Source organism: Lissotriton vulgaris, chromosome 3_1 (genome assembly GCF_964263255.1).
Source record: "Lissotriton vulgaris chromosome 3_1, aLisVul1.2, whole genome shotgun sequence".
In the NCBI taxonomy this organism is placed as follows: Eukaryota; Metazoa; Chordata; class Amphibia; order Caudata; family Salamandridae; genus Lissotriton; species Lissotriton vulgaris.
In genome coordinates, this window is record NC_141689.1 from 143,727,542 (window position 1) to 143,748,930 (window position 21,389).

Genomic DNA, 21,389 nt, shown 5'->3' on the forward strand with positions numbered 1-21,389 from the left:
CCAGGGAGGGAGCTGAGGGGCATCTTATTTTAATAGGCATGGTTCAATTCAGCTCTCTTCCTTTGACACAAGTGCCGCAACTCACCTTGCTGCACTGCAATGTGTGAAAGTTAATTTGATCCTTTGTGCATATAAGTCCATTGTATTTTTCTGAGCATCAAAATCCCTAACTACGCATCATGTCCTGAAATAGGGTAAAGTGATGAAGCTATGAATATGTAGATACAGAGGTTATTTTTCAGGGGTGTAAGATGTGAGACAAATAGTCAATGATTTAGGTACCATGGGATGTCTTCAAAACTTAATTGGTTTGCAATTTCAAAATAGTTGGTCGAGGTCAATATTTATCATTGTAGGGTTTAGCAAGATAGTTGAACTTAGTGATGCATGAAGAATTAGTTACCCCACACCGTAACTTGACATTCATAAATGAAGTACCTTGTGATTACAGCTTGTCCATATTTCCAAGAGTGATAAAGCAAGTCAATCTTCTTGTTTACTATTTACATTATTATTAATGTAACTTTATACCACTCAATGCACTGTAGTACAATATACCACATAAATAACTGTCTCCATGGCAATGCATTGTTGCAAACACTTCACTAATTAAAGTTAATGTATGAAGACTGTCGATGAAAGATTTTGACAGGTCCTATTGATGGAGAGGTCTGTATTTCTTCATCGTCCTGCTCTTGCCTGACTGTATCCGTGCCATTATTCTCTAGTTCCAATGTCCTTGTGGTTTTAGGCTTCTTCTTCACCACAGCATAAACGGGGATTGTGTGCGGGATCTGAAACGCAGCACAGAACAATCAGATCAGAGCTACATATCACAAAGATTGAGATCCATGCCATTGTGGATCCACAGGCATAGCATTAATAATTGTGACCAATATTTTATAAAGTTTTTATACCACCAACATATGTTCAACAGTCACCCTCAATTAAGATGTCCTACTCCACTAATGCATATATATTTCCTTCCATGTGAGAGTCAACTACAAGTCTAAGGTCTAGTCTTAGTAGTGCATGGGATTTCCTAACTTACCTGGTCGACCAATAAGAGGTATTTATGGAACTTAGCCAGAAGAAAATAAGCCATTGACCCTGAAGGTTTACCCAGGTGAGGGTGCCTGGAGGTTACAATAGAACAAAGAGATTGAGAATGGATTCTTCCAAGAGAGGCTTAATGGTCCCAGTTTTACCCTGAAAATGGACATGAATGTTTGCATTTATTATATCACAAATGTAGCCAAAAGGCAGCAGAGCACATACATACTCATATGGTCTGCAAACTGCTTGAATCTACCAATTGAATTTGAGGGTTGACTACTGGCGGGAGGATCTTTTAGTTTGTTGTAATTTTAGGGACAGGATTAAGTCATCTAAAACCCTGAGGGTGGGAGCTGATTTCACAATGCATTAGCTCCAGTGGTAGACTCACCTCCACCCTCAGCCTCAAACCAGCAGGCATGACCGAATCCTTACAGTAGCAGGTGAGTGCTAAACATAGGTAGAGGTGCAAGAGTCCCTCACGTCTTTCATTTTTCTTTAGCCCATTCTGCGATACTCAGCCTCCAGGCAGGAACAGGTGGTACCTTTATGAACTAGTGTCTTCTGTGGCCCATGTAGGTGAATGGATATTCGTACAAGAGGGAACTGGGACAGGTTCCTGGGCATCACCTCCTTCCCTTAAAGTGTGAGTTCTATCCTCTCCTCTATTAGCCTAGAGTGTACAGTCATGTCAAGATCTGCAGCTCATACCAGTGCAGCAGCAAAAGCACGCCCCTAGACAGAATTAGTGCAACCATTGATTAGTACTGTTGTATGGCATTTTAGGACCCTAGTGTAATTTTCCCAATTGATGCCCTTATATAGGTATAAATCACCTTGTCCTTATTTAGACATAGAAACAATAACCATATTTAGACATGACCGATCTAGTCCAAATACGGCTTGACTACTTCCACTAGTTCCGAAAAGCCACAACTTTTTCTTGGAAAACTCAGCTACAGCAGTTAGGTACTTCCCCTTGCTTGAATATTGATTTGTCCAAGAACTCATGGAGTTTTCAAAGAACTACGACTCTTTGATGACGGTATTATGTCCAACTGTACGTCAAACTCGGCACCTTCAAGGTATAAATATGCCCACACTTGCCATAGCAAAGGTACGGTGGCTTGGAGCAGTTCGACTATCTACTTGCCCGACGTGTCTCGCTACAGCAAGTGCCGAAGGAAGCCAACCCTCCAGCAGACACACTGAGAGAGGTGCTGTCTTTTCTCTTGCCGAGAAATCCAGCTCCAGTGTTTCCAAGCTCCCCTTGCGGGGTGTTGGGAAATTGAGTCTGGAGACAGAGAGATACCAGACCTCCTTCATTCTAAACAAAGGTATGGAGCTGATTAGACCCTAAGAGAAATCTTAGATAGATTCTTGGCAAAAGAACTAAAATTATGCTACACCACACTTAATTCTTCACTTAGGTGACTTAGGTTAGGTGCATCAGGGTAGGCGTATTTTAGAAGCACCAGTTGAGTACTTTTAGTCTTTATTTATTTATGTATGTATTTTATGGCTTAGAAACCATATCATGCTTTTACAGTAGTATTTTATAATAATCTTCTTGCTGTATGCATTATACTTTATAGCCAGTATTACGATTGTAGCAGTTCATTTCTTCTGCATGAGAAAGAAGACTGTTCAATAAATACTTTTATTAAAAACGCCTGTCTCTCTATTTCTCTACACCTCTGGTGAAACGAAGCAGCACAAATGACTGTGTAAAAAATCTATCTATTGTTTCCACGACTCTGAATATCAGTTTTTTCTTGGGGAAACAAAGTTGTCATGTTTATGCGGTTGTCAGAAACTAATCCCTTCTTGTGAATTCGAGAAGGTTTTACAGCCTGATTCATCAAGCTGATATGCGCTCGCAAAGGGCCAGATTCTCAGAATCTGGCCCTTTGCGAGTGCGATTTTTGCATTTGGGATTCATCATCCCAAATGCAAAAATCGCTATTACCGAAATCGCATATTTGCGAGGAATTGGATTTAAGGCATCTCTAATAGAGATTCCTTAAATACAATTCATCAACCATTCAGAAATTGTGAAATCGCAATATTTGGTCACAATTTACCACCAAGTCTGACTTGGTGGTAAATTGCGAAAAAAGAGTAAAAAGCACTTTAGTGCATTTTTTCTTTTGCATGTTACACACACACATGTCCTTTGGACATGTGTGTGCGCAACACCTGTTCAAAGTGCATTTAAGGGGTGCTACAGGGTGTCCTTTGGACACCCCTGGCACCCTTGCAATCGCATCCTTATTTGCGATTAGCAAATTGCTAATCGCAAATAAGGAATACTCCCCATTCATTCCTATGGGACTTTAGGCCCATAGGAATGAATTGGGAGTTTTTCCTTATTTGCGATTAGCAATTTGCTAATCGCAAATAAGGAATGTGTAGGAATCTCATATTTTTTGGCGATTCCTACATGAATACCGTTTTGCAAGTCTGGAATAGCGATTCCTTATGATTCGCTATTTCAGACTCGCAAAACGGCCCAATGATGAATCAGGCTGTTTGTGATCTCTGAGCTGGTTGGCACTCACAATTAAGTCTAATATATTCGATAGAGACCTAGTAGACATAAGTCCTATGTCACATTTATAGGATATATTATTCCAATGCGCAGAGCCTATTGGGAATATAGGAACTACACTACAGTGCACTTCATGTGGGTGGCTGGTCTCAGTTGGATGGTGATGGACTTTGTTCTCTTCCTGGCTCAGACAAGTGCATTGTTTCCCTTCCAGGAGCAGGCTGTCATGCGTCACTCTTTCCCAATTCACCATGGGTAAACGTTAGTCATCACAAGGCTGGGGGCAGGGGTGGGTAGGTTCTTGGCAGGGTTGGAGCAACAGTAGTAGAATAGCGTTTGCAAAGAGTGATAAAAGTGTATCATTGTTTTTGCTTAGTGCTGGGTTTCTATACACTTAGCAATTTGGGGTGATTCTTTTTTCAGTAGTTTCTTAGAATTCTGTAGTACGTATTGTTGTAAACAGTGTGACTTATCCTTGTACCTTATACTTCAATCTTTAGATGACTATGGCAGTCCTTCTTATTCTTAGTTTTGCAATGTATTTTTCCTTCTTCACTTCCAGTGCCCACATTTCGTATTTTCTTGCCTCCCTTTCTAATTCTTACCTCTTTATGTGCATTGAATGCACTGATATAATCTTCCAGCTCTCCTAGTAAATTCTTGAGAATGTTACTGTTAGACTTGACACTTTCTGCAGGTTCATCCCCAACCATTATCCCTACACTCACCTTGTTATCTGAACCCATGTGTGTTGGCTTTTATGATGCTGTGCACTTTGCTATTGCTAACCAGTGCTAAAGTGCATGTAGTCTCTTCTCTATACATAGTAAAATTGGCTTTCACCCAACTGGCCCATTTAATTTACTTGAAAGTCCATAGTCAAGTTGCACTACATGTACCCAGGAACTGTAGTTTCAATGATACTGGTGGGTCTGCAGCACATATTGTGCCACCCACTTCAGCCATTTCAGCCTGCATAATACAGTATTATATTGTCATTTTAGTCTGAGTAAACCTTTTTCCAGGCCTACACCTTCCTTTTTAATACATATAAGTCACCCCTAGGGTAGAACGTACCCAATGGATAGAACAGGTTGCATTGTATTTTAAAATGAGGACATGTAATTTTAAGCGCGTGTCCTGGTACTGAACCACCATTAAGTTCACTTTTCACTGCTGCAAGATCTGCCTCTTCCGTTGGATAACATTGGGTCACCTAACTTTCAATGTGGAACGGGTGGGAGGTCGAGTTTGGTGACTTAAGAATTGTAATTTAAAATCCTGTTTAATAGTAGTCGGATATTAAGTCGCAATTCTGAAAATGCCACTTTTAGAAAAATTTAATTTTCCTATCTCAAACATTTGAGGATAGATCTATCATTGTTTTGTGTCACCCTTGAGTCATGCAAGGTGACCTAGTGTGGCGCAAAAACCTAGAATTATATTTACTTGTGTGGCCTTGCGCAGCTTGGTGAATCTGGTGTGTTGCAAGGCAGTGCAAGTTGCTGCCGTCCCTTACACTGCATCATGGAAGCATTACCTGGACAAGGTGTGGTTGTTCTCAATGCATCACCCATCCATCGTGATGCTTTCTCAAATTTACCAATGCTGGTAGATCTTGGAATTGTTCAGAACTGAATGCTTTTCCAGCAGAGGCGCAGTATTCATTTCCTTATTCCTCCTTGTTGTTTACTCTTACTAAGTGTGCTGGAAACCTGCAGCACCCTTAAATGATAGCATTGCCACCAAGGATTGTTTCATGCAGGAAGGTGTTCCCAAGCATCCAGCCTTGCATTCTGACACATTCCCAGATTTACCAACACTAGTAAACCTGGTACAGTGTCAGAATTGTACACCTTCCAACCAGAGGCGCAATCTTTCTTTTGTTATTTTTCCTTGTTGTTTCCTCTTTCTGAGTGTGCTGGTTTCTCTGTTCCTTTAACACCAACACCATGCTCAGGTAATAATACACTTCACCCCCATTTAACATTGACAACAATATATTCATGCAATAATGCACTGCTTCCCTCTATGCTGATCCAATACTCACACAATGATACATTTTCCTTAAAACACCAAAGGCATGCCCCCAAGAGAGCACACTTCACCTCCCTTTAACACCAATGGCAGCATACTCATGCAAGAGTGCACGTCACTGCCCTTTGACACCAACAACAGCATGCTCATGCAATACTACACTTCTCACTTTAGCCCATACTGCTTACACAATAACACAACTTTCCCTTTAATAACAAGTGAGTACTCACACAATAATGGGCTTCTCCCAGTAACACCAAAAACATCAAGATCACACAATATTGCGCAGTTGCAGATGATTGCAGATAAATGAAATTGACCAGAAGGGAGGTGGATGCATCCATTTAAATCTATTAGATAAAGCACCTTAATATTTTTGCATTTCACATATTTACTGGCAGCCCTTCAGGCAAAGGGTGATACACTAATGTGTGCAGATTCACTGGGTGTGTGGTAAAATTATGAAATATCAGAGCCAACTGAGACAGAAGACCTCCTAAAATGGTAATCTCATGTCGATGTCCTAGGTGAACCCAAAATTAAATGTAATGTTTATGAGAAATTGTCCCTCTACAATTTGTGTTACAAATGCACCTTGGTACATGGAATGCACAGTAAGGTAAAGGTCAAGTAAATAAGATGCCAGTACCTTTTGCATCTCTTGCCTGTCCTCATAGCAGTCTTCATTCTTGGAGTTATTCTGGAGTCCGCCCTTCTGAGAGGCTCCGGGCTTCCGCACAACAGCATAGACAGGCACTGGATCTGGAATCTGAAACACACATATGACTATGATAATACAATTCCTAAAGGTCTATGACTCCTTTTTAACACCCATGGGAACAGTGAAACTGGACTCAACTTTGAGAGGGGGGGGTGATCCCTCTGTTTATAAATCTCCTACCAATCTCGCAACAGGATGCCCCCCTAAACTCTGGAAAATATTATCACTTTCCCTTACAATTTTGCTCACTCATGTCTGGAACTCATCCTTTGAGACTGGTGTTTTCCATGATAAAAGTAAGCATGCTACCCTGCTGCCCTTGAAAAAGAAACCTACCGGAGATCCAGGAGACCTCAACAACTTGATGCCACTCTCTTGACTGCCTGCTCCGGGGAAAATGCTAGAAAAGTTGGTCCAGGGGCAACTATTCAACTTCATTCAGTGCAATGCTGTCCTGCATGAAACACAATCTGGCTTTCGGCAGGCTTCCGCGCGGAGACAGCCCTCCTTGAGGTGGCAGAGTCAGCAGGATGGGCATTAGATTCAGGGCCATCGGCATTGCTGGTGCTCCTGAATCTGTCTGTTGCTTTGACACTGTCGACCATGCTATACTGGTCCAGAGATTAAAAGAAGCAGGCTTCTGGGGTAAGGTTCTGACCTGGCTGCAATCCTACCTTAGTGGCCATTCACAAAAAGTTGCCCTACGTCCATTTACCTCTAAACCTAAACCTCTCTGGTGTGGCGTTCCTCAGGGCTCTGTGCTGAGCCCTCTACTTTTCAATGTCTACCTTGCTCCTCTTTTTTCTTTTATTGCCAACTGGGGTGTTAAGGCAATTTCTTATGCCGATGACACCCAGTTGGTTTTCTCTTATCAGGAGTTGACAGCAGAGACTTTTAGGAACTTTGAAGGGTGTCTGCGTGACATCTGGATGAATATAAATAAATGTATTAATTCAGCCAAGCAAAAACTCTAATGTAGTAAACAGGACTGCACACCGGACAACTACTTACAGGTAGCTGGAGATCTACCAGTGGCTCAGAAGCCACTCATTGGAGAAGCCTAATTTTCTGCCTAATGTGACAGCAGGAAGCGTTAAATTCGATGTGAGCACACAGCTCATTCCAGTTTTATCAGTTTCTGCCTCCTGCTAATTCTGGTGTAAATTCATTTTGGAATGTCCTTTGTTCATCTGACTGCTGCGGTTTCTTTTTTTTTTCTTTTTTTATTGTAATCTATGAGTACACACAACAACACAACAATACTGCAAAGATAACATACGATAAATCAAAAAGGTCACAACAAAAGATAAAACATTACAAAGACAGCATGACAGAAAATAATACATCAGTCCAATATATCAAAATTTAAAGACAAAAGGGCTAGTAAAATCTACACAAAAATATTACAGTCTTCCAAAGCAAAGTAGTGGGGAGAAAATATAGCTGAACCGAAATAGCACCTTTATACCTCCATATAGGTCATGACTACCCCCCAGATCTGACGTCCAAGTTTCATTTTCCGTCTATCTTTCAAAGCATACAGGCTATATTCCATCTTAAAGATTGATAAAAATCTTGCCCTCGATACCTCAAAAGACAGGGGTCCTTTTGTAGCCACATTAATGCGATACAAAGCCTAGCAACAGCGGTGGCAAGAAATATCAGATACACAGATTGGATAGGTAGATTATCCACTTCCGATCCCTTCTCTACCCCTAACAAAATCTGAGCAGCAGACAATCGTACTGGTAGACCCAAAATCGCAGCTAGAAATTTCACCATATGTCCAAAGAGCGTATTTAAATGCCTACAAGAGTAAAAGACATGAACTACGTCAGCAGCATCGATCCCACAAAGAAAGCACTTTCCCCCGTTAACGCCCCCCCACTTAGATATTTTGGCTGGTGTGTAGTATAAATTAAAAATAGTTTTATAGTGTTGGGCATAAAGGTTTGCAGACATAAATAATCGACCAGCAAAATCTATTGACAATTCCACCTGTGTACCCTGACACCCCAGTCGATTATCTCATTTATGATTTTGGGCTTCCAAATAATTATCAAGGGTACCCAGCATTAGAGCATAAAGTGTGCCAATCCATGCATCTTTCCTAACTGCCTCGACAAGAGGGTTGACTTGAATTTCCCATCGGGCTTTCATCAGATAATCGTGCATTTGTAAATATTTAACGAAATCAGCCGAGACAGATGAAATTGGTCCCATAACTGATAGATTAAAACTTAATGCGGGTAAAACAGAGGTGCTGTTTATTGGTACAGGCCCGGTGCCTGCGCCAGATCTGTGGTGGCCTTCAGAAATGGGTCCTCCGCCGTCCCCCAGTACTACTATTAAACATTTGGGGGTGAAATGGGAAACCAACCTCTCCGTCTCTGCCCAAAGCCAAGAGGTTTCTGCTGGCTGTTTTAGCAAATTGAAAAATCTTCGTAAATTCCTACATCTGCTACCAGAAGACTGCCGAAAATCAGAAGTCCATGCCACTGTTACATCTAGGCTGGACTACGCAAACGGCTTATATCTTGGCCTCCCCAAATATGCGATTAGACGCCTGCAGATGGTGCAGAATGCGGCTGCGAGACTGATTAGACGCTTTCGCTTTCGGCATCATGTCTCTCCACACCTACAGGATCTGCATTGGCTCCCAGTAGCAAAAAGAATAGAATTTAAGGCACTGACCCTGGCCTACCGCGCACTGAAGGGAAAATGTCCCAGTTATCTCAACCTAAGACTTTGCTACTACAAGCTGGCTCCCTATTTGCGATCGAACACTCATAACCTGCTTCAGGTCTTCCGCTTTGCAAAGACCCGGCTGGGTGGACGGACATTTTCCGCTATAACAGCCAACATGTGGAACGCCATACCTGCGTCCCTTCATCATATAAATACAGAGCCCTGTTTCAGGAAAGCTCTGAAGACATGGCTCTTTAACAATAACTAGGTCTGTTCCCAGTTTGTGAAACCACCCTGCATGTGCTGCTTGCTGCTTGAGAGCCGGGACACCTTTGTTGTGGAGGTAGCTGTTTGCATTTTATACATCTCAGTATTATAAATATGATGGTCATAGGCGCAAGAGCCAGACTTCCTCCTTGTCATCCCCCTCTTTTCTATATAATAGTATGACTGGAGTAAGAATGTGAATATATGCAAAAAACTACAACTCTCAGAAACTCTGGGAACACAAGTCAGGAGTGAACTAGGATATACCTGTGGATCAGTTTTACAAGTCCATCCCAGGAAGAGAAAAGTGCTTGAGAATTTACCTGGAATCTGCCTTCTAGAATGAGCAGCTGGCTTGTATTTTCATTGTATCCAGATCACCTTTGAGGTTCACCGTTCGTGGGTTAAACAGAGACGCTTCATCCTTTGTATTGCTTCTCCACAGTGAGTGGGTATTATCGTGGCTGGAAGCCGCCAGGTGGCTTCACTCCCAATACAACAGTGGGAGGCTGGGGCTCCCTGCAGAGATTTCTGTTGGCAGCTGTCTACGGTTTGGTACAAGACTCATTGTAATTGACTTTCTATTCGGATGTCTCCTGCTTATGTGTGAAGTGAGTAGCTGACTCAGAACCCTAGCCTAATAATAGCGTGGTGAAACTGTCTGTTTTTTTATGAGTGTTATCTCTTTTTTATCCTTCTCCAGTTATTTCATATAATGGGGGACACTACCCAGAGCGTGTTGCCACTCTATGTAGGACCCTGTGGATGAAGCTTTGTGATTCGCTTCAGCAGTTTTTTTATTTTTTTATTTTTCCCATTCCCCTTTTCCCCTGAGTTTTGCCCTTTCAGGATAGCTTAAATTGAGCGCACTTGAAATCTATGTGTCATAGTCAAACCACTGGGTTTAAGGTAATGCGTCGGAGTGAGCTGTGCAAAGTTGGAGATACATTGGAAAGTAGAGATATCGCCTCTCACAGTTGGCGGTGCATGGTCTGTGCAGCAGCAGTAATGTGTCAGCGTCAAGGGGGATACTTCTGTTCTGATCTGTGCAACGTCATTGATATGTTGATTCAAGCAGTTGCAGAAATATATACACACTTCCAAGGGCCCAGGCCTGGATTGGCACCACTTGGCAGGGCAAGACTTGCAGCAAGCAAAGTGTAGTTGCTGTTGCAGGTTGGTGAAAAATCTTTGATGTCTCTGAGACTCAGAACAAGGGGCAAGCCAGCATGCCTTGGAGTTACTCTGGGTTTAGGTGAGATGGATCCAGTTCTTTGTAAGCAAGGCAGAGGGTAGCAGGTAGCAGGGCAGCACAACACCGAAGAAAAACAGTTCTTCAAGAGAAACAGTCCAGCAGATCAGCAGTCCCTGTAGCAGCACAGCAAACCTTCCTTGGGGCAGAGTTCTTCACAGGCCCAATAGTGTACTACTTTGCTGGGGTCAGAGATCCAGTACTTATACCCAGTTGTGCCTTTCAAGTAGGGTTGACTTCAAAGAGGTGTTTTGAAGCGCACAGAGTTCCTCCCTCCCAGCTCTAGCTCCAGCTCTCTTCAGTGGGGTATGCAACCTTGTGTGTGGGTACAGGGCACTGCCTATTCAGGTGTGTCAGCTCCTCCCTACCATACTGCCCTGGATTACCCATCAAGTTTGGGATGCCACTCAGTCACACCAAATCTCCCTATGTGTTTCCTGTCTAGAGGGAATGTCCAAAGTCTAGCTGTCATGTCACCCACTCCAGTTGAGTATTAGAGGCAGGCAGCAGGCACACAGGGCTAAGGTTTAAATCAAATTGTGTTTCTAAATGTGGCATTTTTACAAGGGTAGTGAGAAATTCAACTTTACCAGTGAAAAGGATTTATCATCAGAATTCCAATGATATGAAACATAAAAGATATACTCAATCAGGAATTACAGCTCATAAGTACAAAAGAATTCCCATTGTTAACCTGTGTGATGGTTAGGCCTACCTTTTAATTACGTCACACCCTGCACTATGGGCTATGTACGGCCTACTTTAGGGGTGACTTATATCTGTAATAAAAGGGGAGTTTTCGGCTAGGCAAGGGGTTTTCAGTGCCAAGTCAGACATGGCAGCATAAACTGCATACAGAGGCTCTGCAATGGCAGGCCTGAGACATGTGTAAGGACTACTTGAGTAGGTGACACACACAGTGCTGCAATCCCACTAGCAGCATTTTATTTACAGTCCCTGGACACATGTACAGCATTGTATTAGTGACTTAAAAGTAAATTAAATGTGCCAATTAGGTATGAGCCAATGTTACCATGTTTAGAGACACTTTAGTAATAGATAGCAGTTGTACAGTGCTTAGTCCTAAAGCCAACATAAACAAGGTCAGAAAAAGGGGAGGAGGAAGGCAGCAAGTTAGGGGTGACCCTTCAGAGAGGCCAATTTTCCAACACTATCCTTGTCCAGAGTATGGAGCACTATGTAAGGTGATTCTGTACATAATAGCTTTATCATCCTTCATTTTCCTGTTGAACTGTTGGATAGAACTGTTTCTGTCTTCTACAAGATGCCAAAATAGGAGAGGCCTCAACATATTCTGCCTTTTCTCGGCTTAGTTCATGATTTGGTCTTAGGAACTCATGATGGAGCAATGTTTCACATATATTGAAACTTCCCTGTACTCAGCCCTCTCTAAATGACCTTTGATATATTAACCAACATGTTTTGTTTACTAATATTTGCACTACAAATAATTTCTAGTATCTAGGGGAAGCTTGCCTATGTGGTTTTACTAATAGTAACTCAAATGCATTAAAATGGCCGCCGAAAACACGGGAAACCTTCTGCGCATGCGCCTGTCACATCTACGTGGCTTGACATACCTTTTGCTTGGCGGGAAATGGTGAACAGACAAAATATCGACTCCAAAATATCGACTGGACATAATATCGAGTTTTAAATATAGACTGGACAAAATATCGACTGGACATAATATCGACTACAAAAATATCGTTTTTCAGGTAAGTGAAGTAATATCGACTGTATAAAATATAGATAGCAAAAATATCGAATTTTTAATAATATATAATATTTTATAGTGTATTTTTATGTAATAATATGTGTGAAAAGTGTGTATTAATGTTATAAAATATTTTATTAAATGGATTTTGTTTTTTTAATAATTGCGTTATGTAATTCTGTAGCGGGTTGTGGGTTTATAGGGGAATAGGGTGGGAAGTAATTTAATAATAATTAATTAATATATGTTTGTAAATATTTATAATTAATAATTAATTGATAATTAATAATAATTAGTTAATTAATTAATATAATTTTGTACATATTTTGAATTAATAATTAATTGGTAATTGATTAATTGTAATTAGTTAATTACATTAATTCGAGTACATTTAAATATATATAATTTTGTGTTATTGTTAAGTAATTAATTGGGAAAAAATAATATTAATTATTAAAATAATTACAGCTAATGTGCTAATATATTTACTTTATTGTTATTGTTAATTAATAATTATTTGGTAATTAAATAATATTGATACATTTTGGGTAAAGGAGTATTTTTAGGGTTCAGGGTCAGTTTTCAGTTTTTTGGTAAAGAGGCATTTTTAGGGTTCAGGGTCAGTTTTCAGTTTTTGGGTAAAGGGGCATTTTTAGGGTTCAGGGTCAGTTTTCAGTTTTTGGGTAAAGGGGCATTTTTAGGGTTCAGGGTCAGTTTTCAGTTTTTGGGTAAAGGGGCATTTTTAGGGTTCAGGGTCAGTTTTCAGTTTTTTGGGTAAAGGGGCATTTTTAGGGTTCAAGGTCAGTTTTCAGTTTTTGGGTAAAGGGGCATTTTTAGGGTTCAGGGTCAGTTTTCAGTTTTTGAGTAAAGGGGCATTTTTAGGGTTCAGGGTCAGTTTTTAGTTTTTGGGTAAAGGGGTATTTTTAGGGTTCAGGGTCAGTTTTGGGTTTTTGGGTAAAGGGGTATATTTTAGGGTTCAGGGTCAACAAATAAGGTTGTAAAAATTATTTTTATTATTTTCATTTATTATTTAATTATTATAATTTAATTTAAGTATTTTTAAGTATATATTAGTAATTAAAATTTAATATTAATTTAATTTAACACTGTTTTTAATAAAGTCGATATTTTTTACATCTATATTATTGTTAACGATATTTTGTACTCAATATTTTTGTACTTACCTGTTTGTAGATAGAAAGTCGATATTTTGTCTGTCGATATTTTGGCAACGATATTTTTGCAGGTCGATATTTTGGCAGTCTATATTATTTCAGTGATCCGCGGGAAATCTTTGCTTCTGCGAACTAGTGCCAGAAATGGCTGCTTTGAAATCTCACATGCTAACGCTTATGCTGCAGCCTGTACTAAGCTTGATCATTCTGCTTAACTATTAATGCACAAGTTAAAATAAAGTAATGGGGTTAGAGTAGATATAGGTGGTAAACAGTGCATTCATTTATTTTCCATTTCCAATATGTTTCTTTTTGATTTTGCTACTAGCTTGTACTTTGGGACTGAATACTGTCACATCCTCCATCTTGGACGATGCCACATACTCGCACTCTGATTCTGAAATTGCTGAAGCATTGGCATTGAACCTCGGCCAAGAAGCATCTTTCCCACAATGTCTATGAGAAAATGCCCTTCAGACCTCAGGAGGAACTGAAGCTATATAAATTGTATCAAACTTGTAGAACAGTATTGTTGGACAGAATAAAGTCATGGGAAAGTAAAATGTGGTTGGGGATTCAATCAATATGAATGAAATTGAAATTACATCATCTTAGTATGGTGTGATGACCTCTCCTTGTCTTTCCAACCAATCACTGAAGGGGAAGACATAGATTTTTAACATGCAGGGGTGGTACATTGCTCTCAAAATGGTACAACTAAGATAGGTTTAGATAGAGAAATTTTCCGACTTGTCCGAATAGCTGACCTGTCACTGTCCCATCGCACTCAATAGGCGATCGAGAGCAGAAGTGCTGGCAGAGCACTCTGTCAGATGAATCGATTACCCAATCGGGGTACTAATTGGCTTTTCCTAGAGAGAGGGGTGTGACGCTGGGGTTGCACATAGCTGAGGTCAGCTGTCCTGATCTGCACCTGTCTTGTCCCGTGGGCACCTGCTTAGTCGGGAGCCTGATCCTGGTCCCTATTTTTGTCCAAGCCCGTTGCCAGGATTGGTCATTGCACCATTCTAGGTAAATATGATCCATGTGGTATGTCTTTGTGATATTTCCTTTTCTCACCCTTCCCAGGTACCAATGTCTACAGGGGTTACAGTGATTCTTACAAACTTTATGTCCTGCTGGTTATATTCTTGCTTGTAAAATTTATGGTCACAAGATTGTGGCCCTTTACATTTTGACTCAGGGTATTGCTCATAGATAAAGGTCTGAAAACTTTCCCTGAGTCTGCGGTTATTATGAGAAAGTAAATGTGTTTAAATATTGCCTGTTTATGCTAACTCCCTCTGATTTATAGTAAGGCGACAAGGATTGGTAAGTCATGGTTTACAGATGTAAGTCCTAAAGGAGAAAGAAGAAAAGGAAGACTGGCAGAAAATAGGGTGTTAAGTGAGACCTGAAGATGGCATGATAGTCTACCTAGATGGGAGACCAGTGTTACCTGACTGTATGCTTGCACCAATGGCTAGAATGTACCATGAGGACTTACACATAGAGAGAGATGCTATGGTGAGACTGTTTAGAAGGGACTGGTTCAATGCAAAGTTCAGGAACATAGCAGATAGTCTTTGCCAGAGATGCCTCACATGTCAATGATTAAACCCTGGTAAGAAAACTGCAGTGTGCCCTGGGAAAATTGGGAAAGCAGAAGGCCCTTTTATTAGACTACAAATTGAATTTATTCAGTTACATGCTTGTCAAAGAATGGATCCCAGTGGTTGACATACCTGAAATCAGAGTGAGACCAAGAAGCTAAACATACTTAGATAGCCAGACTGATAGTGAGGACGAGAGAGGTATAGAAGAACGTACTCAGATAACAGAACTCTAAGCCAATGGTAATCATGAGGAGGATCAGATAAGGAAAGAGCAATATACACAGACCAACAAAACCCCTACCAGATCTCATTAGTCTGTGTAGGGACGGATAGGTACTAGTAAAAACGCACAGGCGAAAGACAATCAAGAATCTGCAAGACCTGTGCAGGACCAGACAGGAGTAGTAAAATGCATTCAAGACGAAGAAAAAACTCCAGGCCCAACAAAGTCATATCCTGAATCAGGTCAGATTAGGATAGAAGGATCAATACAGGCAGAAGGGTCAACTGTGTTAATCCCTGGGGTAGGTGAGTTAGAGAGAAAATCTGAAGTTGACGAAAATCAAGTTGTGCCACAACTTAAAGAAAAAAAGAACACTTGAAGAATCAGAAAGCACAGTGCCAGCTAAAAGACTCAGAAAAGGCGATAAATGGCCTGATTTTGTTAAAAGACTGAAATATGACCTAGTGACAATAGATGAAGAACCTGAACAGGTGCACGAAGTAACTAGTCCAACTGAACCATCCACAAGCAATCAAAGAAGGAGAAGTCCACACCTGAAAAGCTGCAAATCAATTCAAAGGCCCTGAATGGACAAACGTCATCATTGAAGATTTCGAGAATTTGGAAATCAGTGATGAAAGTGATGAAAAGTTGATTGCTGATCAAGATATTGAAGAAGAGAGGCCAACTTGAAATAAATCACAGGTGTATGCTGTGAAAATTCTCAAAGAGGGGTAATCCTCCTTAATCAAAAATGGCTGATAAAAGAGTAACTGGAAACTCGAATCTAAGTTGCATAAAGACATGCTGTAGGATATGCATATGTAGTGTATTAATAGTACTTATAGTATGGCTGGGACTGACAATAGCAATACCGTATTTGATGGCTGCTAAGCAAAATTACACTAGTATACACAGGAAGATATGCATCACAAACAAGGTAGAGTAGACTTAGAAGCACCAGATGAGATAGAATTACATCACATTAGAAATAGAAACAAAACTGAGATGAATGTATTTGCTAGTCTATTAGTACCTTATGTAGAGACTATGCAGATTAGTGATTGTTATGTCTGTATGAAATTACCTACTTCAGTTGCTGAAGGTGTTACCTACCACCATTTACCCCTGACCTATGCAATTTCCTGCAGCATATTAACAAGCCGTTTTATACAGCTGGAAGGCTGCAGTATTATCATTCTAACATAGATGTTATTTTTCCTAAGATTCCTGTCCTCGAAAGAATGAATCCTGTCCTTAGTGCTAAAGATGCCCAATTCTTTGGTAAATTTTTCCTAACAATGAAAAAAATAGATATAGCTAATGCACACAGACAATCTAACATGTAATTTACACGAAGAAGAAAAGGTATTTTTAAACTTAGTAGAGGAAAGGAGGCAGGATTTCAATAGAAAAGCCACTGAAATGGGATGAAAGGGAGGAATTTATGGCAACTGGCAAACCTCATGCTGCTATGTCTTTAGACTTTGAAAAGATGGGAAAATATGTCTCCCTAGAAAGGAAACTGAGTATAACAATGTATTAATCAGTTCCAGTGAATGTGAACACAATGTCCTCATATTTGGGGGTTGGGGACTAAAAGGGGGAACTGATCCATTATTTCCAGGAGTCTATTACATTTGTGGGAATAAAGCTTACTTTAAGCTACCTGATCATTGGTATGGAAGTTGCTTTTTCGGAATAGTATTCCCAAAACTATACCATTTAAAAAGTATCACTGGAAGCAATGAACACAAACATGAACTAACACGTTATAAAAGGGGTAGTTTTGCAGAAATTGTAGGTGATATATTTAGTGCATTGATCCCTTCAGTGGGAGTGGTTCTGAATACACAAAGAATTTGCAAATTGTCTACAGTGGTGGATCACTTATCGACTGACACTGCTGGAGGATTCTTATTGATCAATACCGAATTGGTTGCGATAAGATCAATGGTCTTACAAAATCGACTTGCTCTTGATGTATTATTAGCAAAAGAGGGCAGAGTCTGTAGAATGTTGAAATCACAACATTGTTGCACTTATATACCTGATAAAAGTGTTGAAATTGGAAGGTATGTAAGGAGCATTACTCATTTGGAAGAGGAACTGAAATCACTGGAAGTTGATAGTGCATGGGAGAGACTTACAGATGGTCTCTCCTCTATTGGTAATTGGATATCTAATGTAGATAAAAGTATTGTAGGTAAAGTAATGATGCCAATAATGGGAATATCACTAATATTATTGGTGATAATGATTTGGTGAAAATGCTGCAGTAATAGAAAAAGGTACACTTTTAATGAGAAAATATACAGCCATATTCATCAAACTGAATTGCGCTCGCAAATGGCCAGATTCTGAGAATCTGGCTATTTGCGAGTGCGATTTTTGCATTTGGGATTCATCATCCCAAATGCAAAAATCGCTATTTGCGAAATCGCATATTTGCGAGGAATTGGATTTAAGGAATCTCTAATAGAGATTCCTTAAATCCAATTCATCACCCTATTTGAAATTGCGAATTCGCAATATTTGGTCGCAATTTACCACGAAATCTGACTTTGTGGTAAATTGCGAAAAAAGAGTAAAAAGCACTTTAGTGCATTTTTTTCTTTGGCATGTTACACACACACACATGTCCTCTGGACATGTGTGTGCACAACACCTGTTCAAATGTGCATTTGAGGGGTGCTACAGGGTGTCCTTTGGACACCCCTGGCACCCTTCAAATCGCAATCTTATTTGCGATTAGCAAATTGCTAATCGCAAATAAGGAATACTTCCCATTCATTCCTATGGGCCTTTTGACCCATAGGAATGAATGGGGAGTTTTTCCTTATTTGCGATTAGCAATTTGCTAATCGCAAATAAGGAATCAGTAGGAATCGCAAAACTTTTTGCTAATCCTACATGAATCCCGTTTTGCGAGTCCTTAATAGCGAATCACTATAATTCGCTATTAGGGCCTCGCAAAACGGGAGATTGATGAATATGGCTGAAAGAAAGGGAAAATTGACGAGATTCAAATGGAAGAATTAAAGGGGGACATATATAAGAGAATAAAAGTTTATCAGAATAATGGTAAAAAGAAAACTCCCCAAGTAATTGAAAACATTGAATTGGGAGACTGTTTAAGTTGGCATCTGGTTCCTTAATTTGTGATGATATAAAATATCATCAAAGAGGGGATTGATGGAGCAAGGTTTCACATATACTGACACTTGCTTGTACTCAGCCCTCTCTAAATACCCTGTATTATATTAACCAACATGTTTTGTTCACTAATATTTGCACTACATGACATGTCTAGTTTCTAGGGGAAGCTTGCATATGTGCTTTTACTAATAGTAACTTGAATGCATTAAACTGCCCACCGAAAACGCAGGAAACCTTCTGCGCATGCGTCTGTCACATCTACGTGGCATGACATACCCTTTACTTGGTGGAAAATCTTTGCTTCTGCGCACTAGTGCCAGAAATGGCCGCTTTGAAATCTCACATGCTTATGCTGCAGCTTATACTAAGCTTGTTCATTCTGCTTAACTATTAATGCACAAGTTAAAATAAAGTAATGGGGTTAGAGTAGAGATAAGTGGTAAACATTTATTTTTGTATTCTAATATGTTTCTTTTTGACTTTGCTACTAGCTTGTACTTTGGGCCTGAATACGGTCACATCCTCCATCTTGGACGATGCCGCGCACGCGCACTCTGGCCAAGATGCATTTTACCGACGTTGTCTATGAGAAAATGCCCTTCTGATCTCACGAAGAACTGAAGCTATACAAATTGTATCAAACTTGTTGAACAGTATTGTTGGGCAGAAGAATAAAGTCAATGGAAAGTAAATTGTGGGTGGGTATTCAATCAATATGAATCAAATTGAAATTACATCATCTTAGTATGGTGTGATGACCTCTCCTTGTCTTTCCAACCAATCACTGAAGGAGAACACAAAACTTTTCAACATTTAGGGGTGGTACATTGCCCTCAAAACGGTGTAATTAAGGTAGGTTTAGACAGAGAAATTGTCCGACTTGTCCTAATAGCTGACCTGTCACTAACCCAACGCACTCAATAGGCGATCGAGAGCAGAGGTGCTGGCGGAGCTCTCTGTCAGAAGAATTGATTACCCAATCGGGGTACTAATTGGCTTTTCCTAGAGAGAGGGGTGTGACGCTGGTGTTTTACATAGGTGAGGTCACCTGCCCTGATCTGTACCCTTCATGTCCTATGTGTACCTGATTAGTCAGGAGCCTGGTCCTGGTCCATTTTCTTGCCCCAGCCCGTGGCCAGGATTGGTCATTGCACCATTCTAGGTAAATATAATCCATGTGGTATGTCTTTGTGCTATTTCCTTTTCTCACCCTTCCCAGGTACAAATATCTACAGGGGTTACAGTGATTCTTACAAACTTTATGTCCTGCTGGTTATATTCTTGCTTGTAAAATGTATGGTCACGAGATTGTGGCCCTTTCATTTTGACTCAGAAAATCTCTCATAGATAAAGGTCTGAAAACTTTTCCTGAGTCTGTGGTTATTATAAGAAAGTAAATGTGTTTAATTATTGCCTGTTTATGCTAACTCCCTCTGATTCACAGGACTTATAGTAAGGTGACAAGGATTAGTAAGTCATGGTTTACATAAATAAGTCCTAAATGGACCTCTGGGCAAACTGATAGGATGGCTACATTAGCAATTGGTTAGGCAGGACTGCTTGTTCAGTGTGAATGTTATATGGGCCCAAGTTGAGAATGGTAAAACTGAGCTAGTAGGTCCCTGCGGGCTCTATCAGTCCTTTTACTTGTTAACCGGTAATTACGTTCAGGTAAGATTAGTGTGTGTGGACTAGCAAATTTGCTTTGAACCTCTACTGGAATATTAGAGCAAGTTTTATTTGAACTTGTGTTAGAAATACGACACAGATCTAAATCGCATGTCCATCTTCTAAAATGATCCTTTAATCATGTAAATAAACATCAGGGAGTAGAGCATGGCAGGACACTGTCAAATTTGCTGACGAACTGCTTCCTTGGAAAGTATTCCACCGCATGAGATGGGTTTTCCGAACATGGCTGAGGGACATATTTGTTAATTTACAGAAATGTACCACCATTACCACCTTTTGTGCTTCTCTCTATAATTACCATTACAAAATCATATAAGGAAACCATCAATGTTATCCCAGAGAAGGAACACAATTTATGGCATGGTGAAAGTGCCCTGAATGTCACCACTATTACTAACATTAGGGTGAAAGTAACAAGGCATATTTGAAAATGGGCAACACCTTGTTAGCATCTATTGTAACATGCACTCTTATAGTTATGAGAATCAAAATAAGCACCCACTCTAATGCTTTCCAACAGAAATGTGACACAGGTCAAAGAAATAAATGAGGGTCTAATTAACGACTAAAGCATGTGCAGCAGCTAGACTTTTTTAACCTTCTTCCTAAATAGAACCAACAAGAATCGTCAACTATACCCACTATTTCTGGCACCTGATTTATATGAGCAGTGCTATCAAAGCTAAAGCAACTGCCAGGGGGTTATCAACTGAGGTGCATCAACTTTATCTCGGGCCCTACCACACCCCAATCAATGACTACCTTGTAGGGTTTCTTCTTCTGGCAAAGAGGAATAAATGTTAGCAGAGTGCGTTAGTACACAGGTCTTTTACTTGGGAATACAAGGACTACAGGGACTTGTTGCTGTGTGGTACAGAGAATACTGCTTCCTACCCTTGGCAAAACCTGGATTTCTTCATATTCGCTCTCGAAGACATCTTCATCCACAGCAATATTTTGAACTCCAAATTTCTGGGATCCACCACTCTTCATCACTGCTGCATACACAGGGATAGTATCCGGAAACTGCAACACAGAAACACAACATGTGATCAGAGATAAATGCAATGCATTGTGTCAGCACCTTTGAAACCTTGTGTTGTCACTACACGAAGAATTGACGATAGAGCCACATATTGTTCTGGCCGCTCTCCGCACCAGTAACTGAATACATACATTTAGTCCATATGCTTGGCTTCATGTCAGTATATTTT

The 21,389-nt window shown here is 40.2% G+C and overlaps 1 protein-coding gene across 2 annotated transcripts in view; it reads right to left on the minus strand.

The window, feature by feature from the left end:
- Positions 1 to 239: 239 nt before the first annotated feature.
- Positions 240 to 21,389, minus strand: part of LOC147726108 (CMRF35-like molecule 9) — a 261,759-nt gene continuing 240,609 nt past the window's right edge. For both annotated transcript variants that reach the window (XM_086960213.1, XM_086960212.1), the window contains exons 6-8: positions 21,070 to 21,201; positions 6,294 to 6,413; positions 240 to 794 (exon numbers count right to left, since the gene is read on the minus strand). In XM_086960213.1, the coding sequence (XP_086816339.1) occupies positions 606 to 794; positions 6,294 to 6,413; positions 21,070 to 21,201 (441 nt within the window). In that variant the 3' untranslated portion in view covers positions 240 to 605. The remainder of the gene's footprint in view (positions 795 to 6,293; positions 6,414 to 21,069; positions 21,202 to 21,389) is intronic.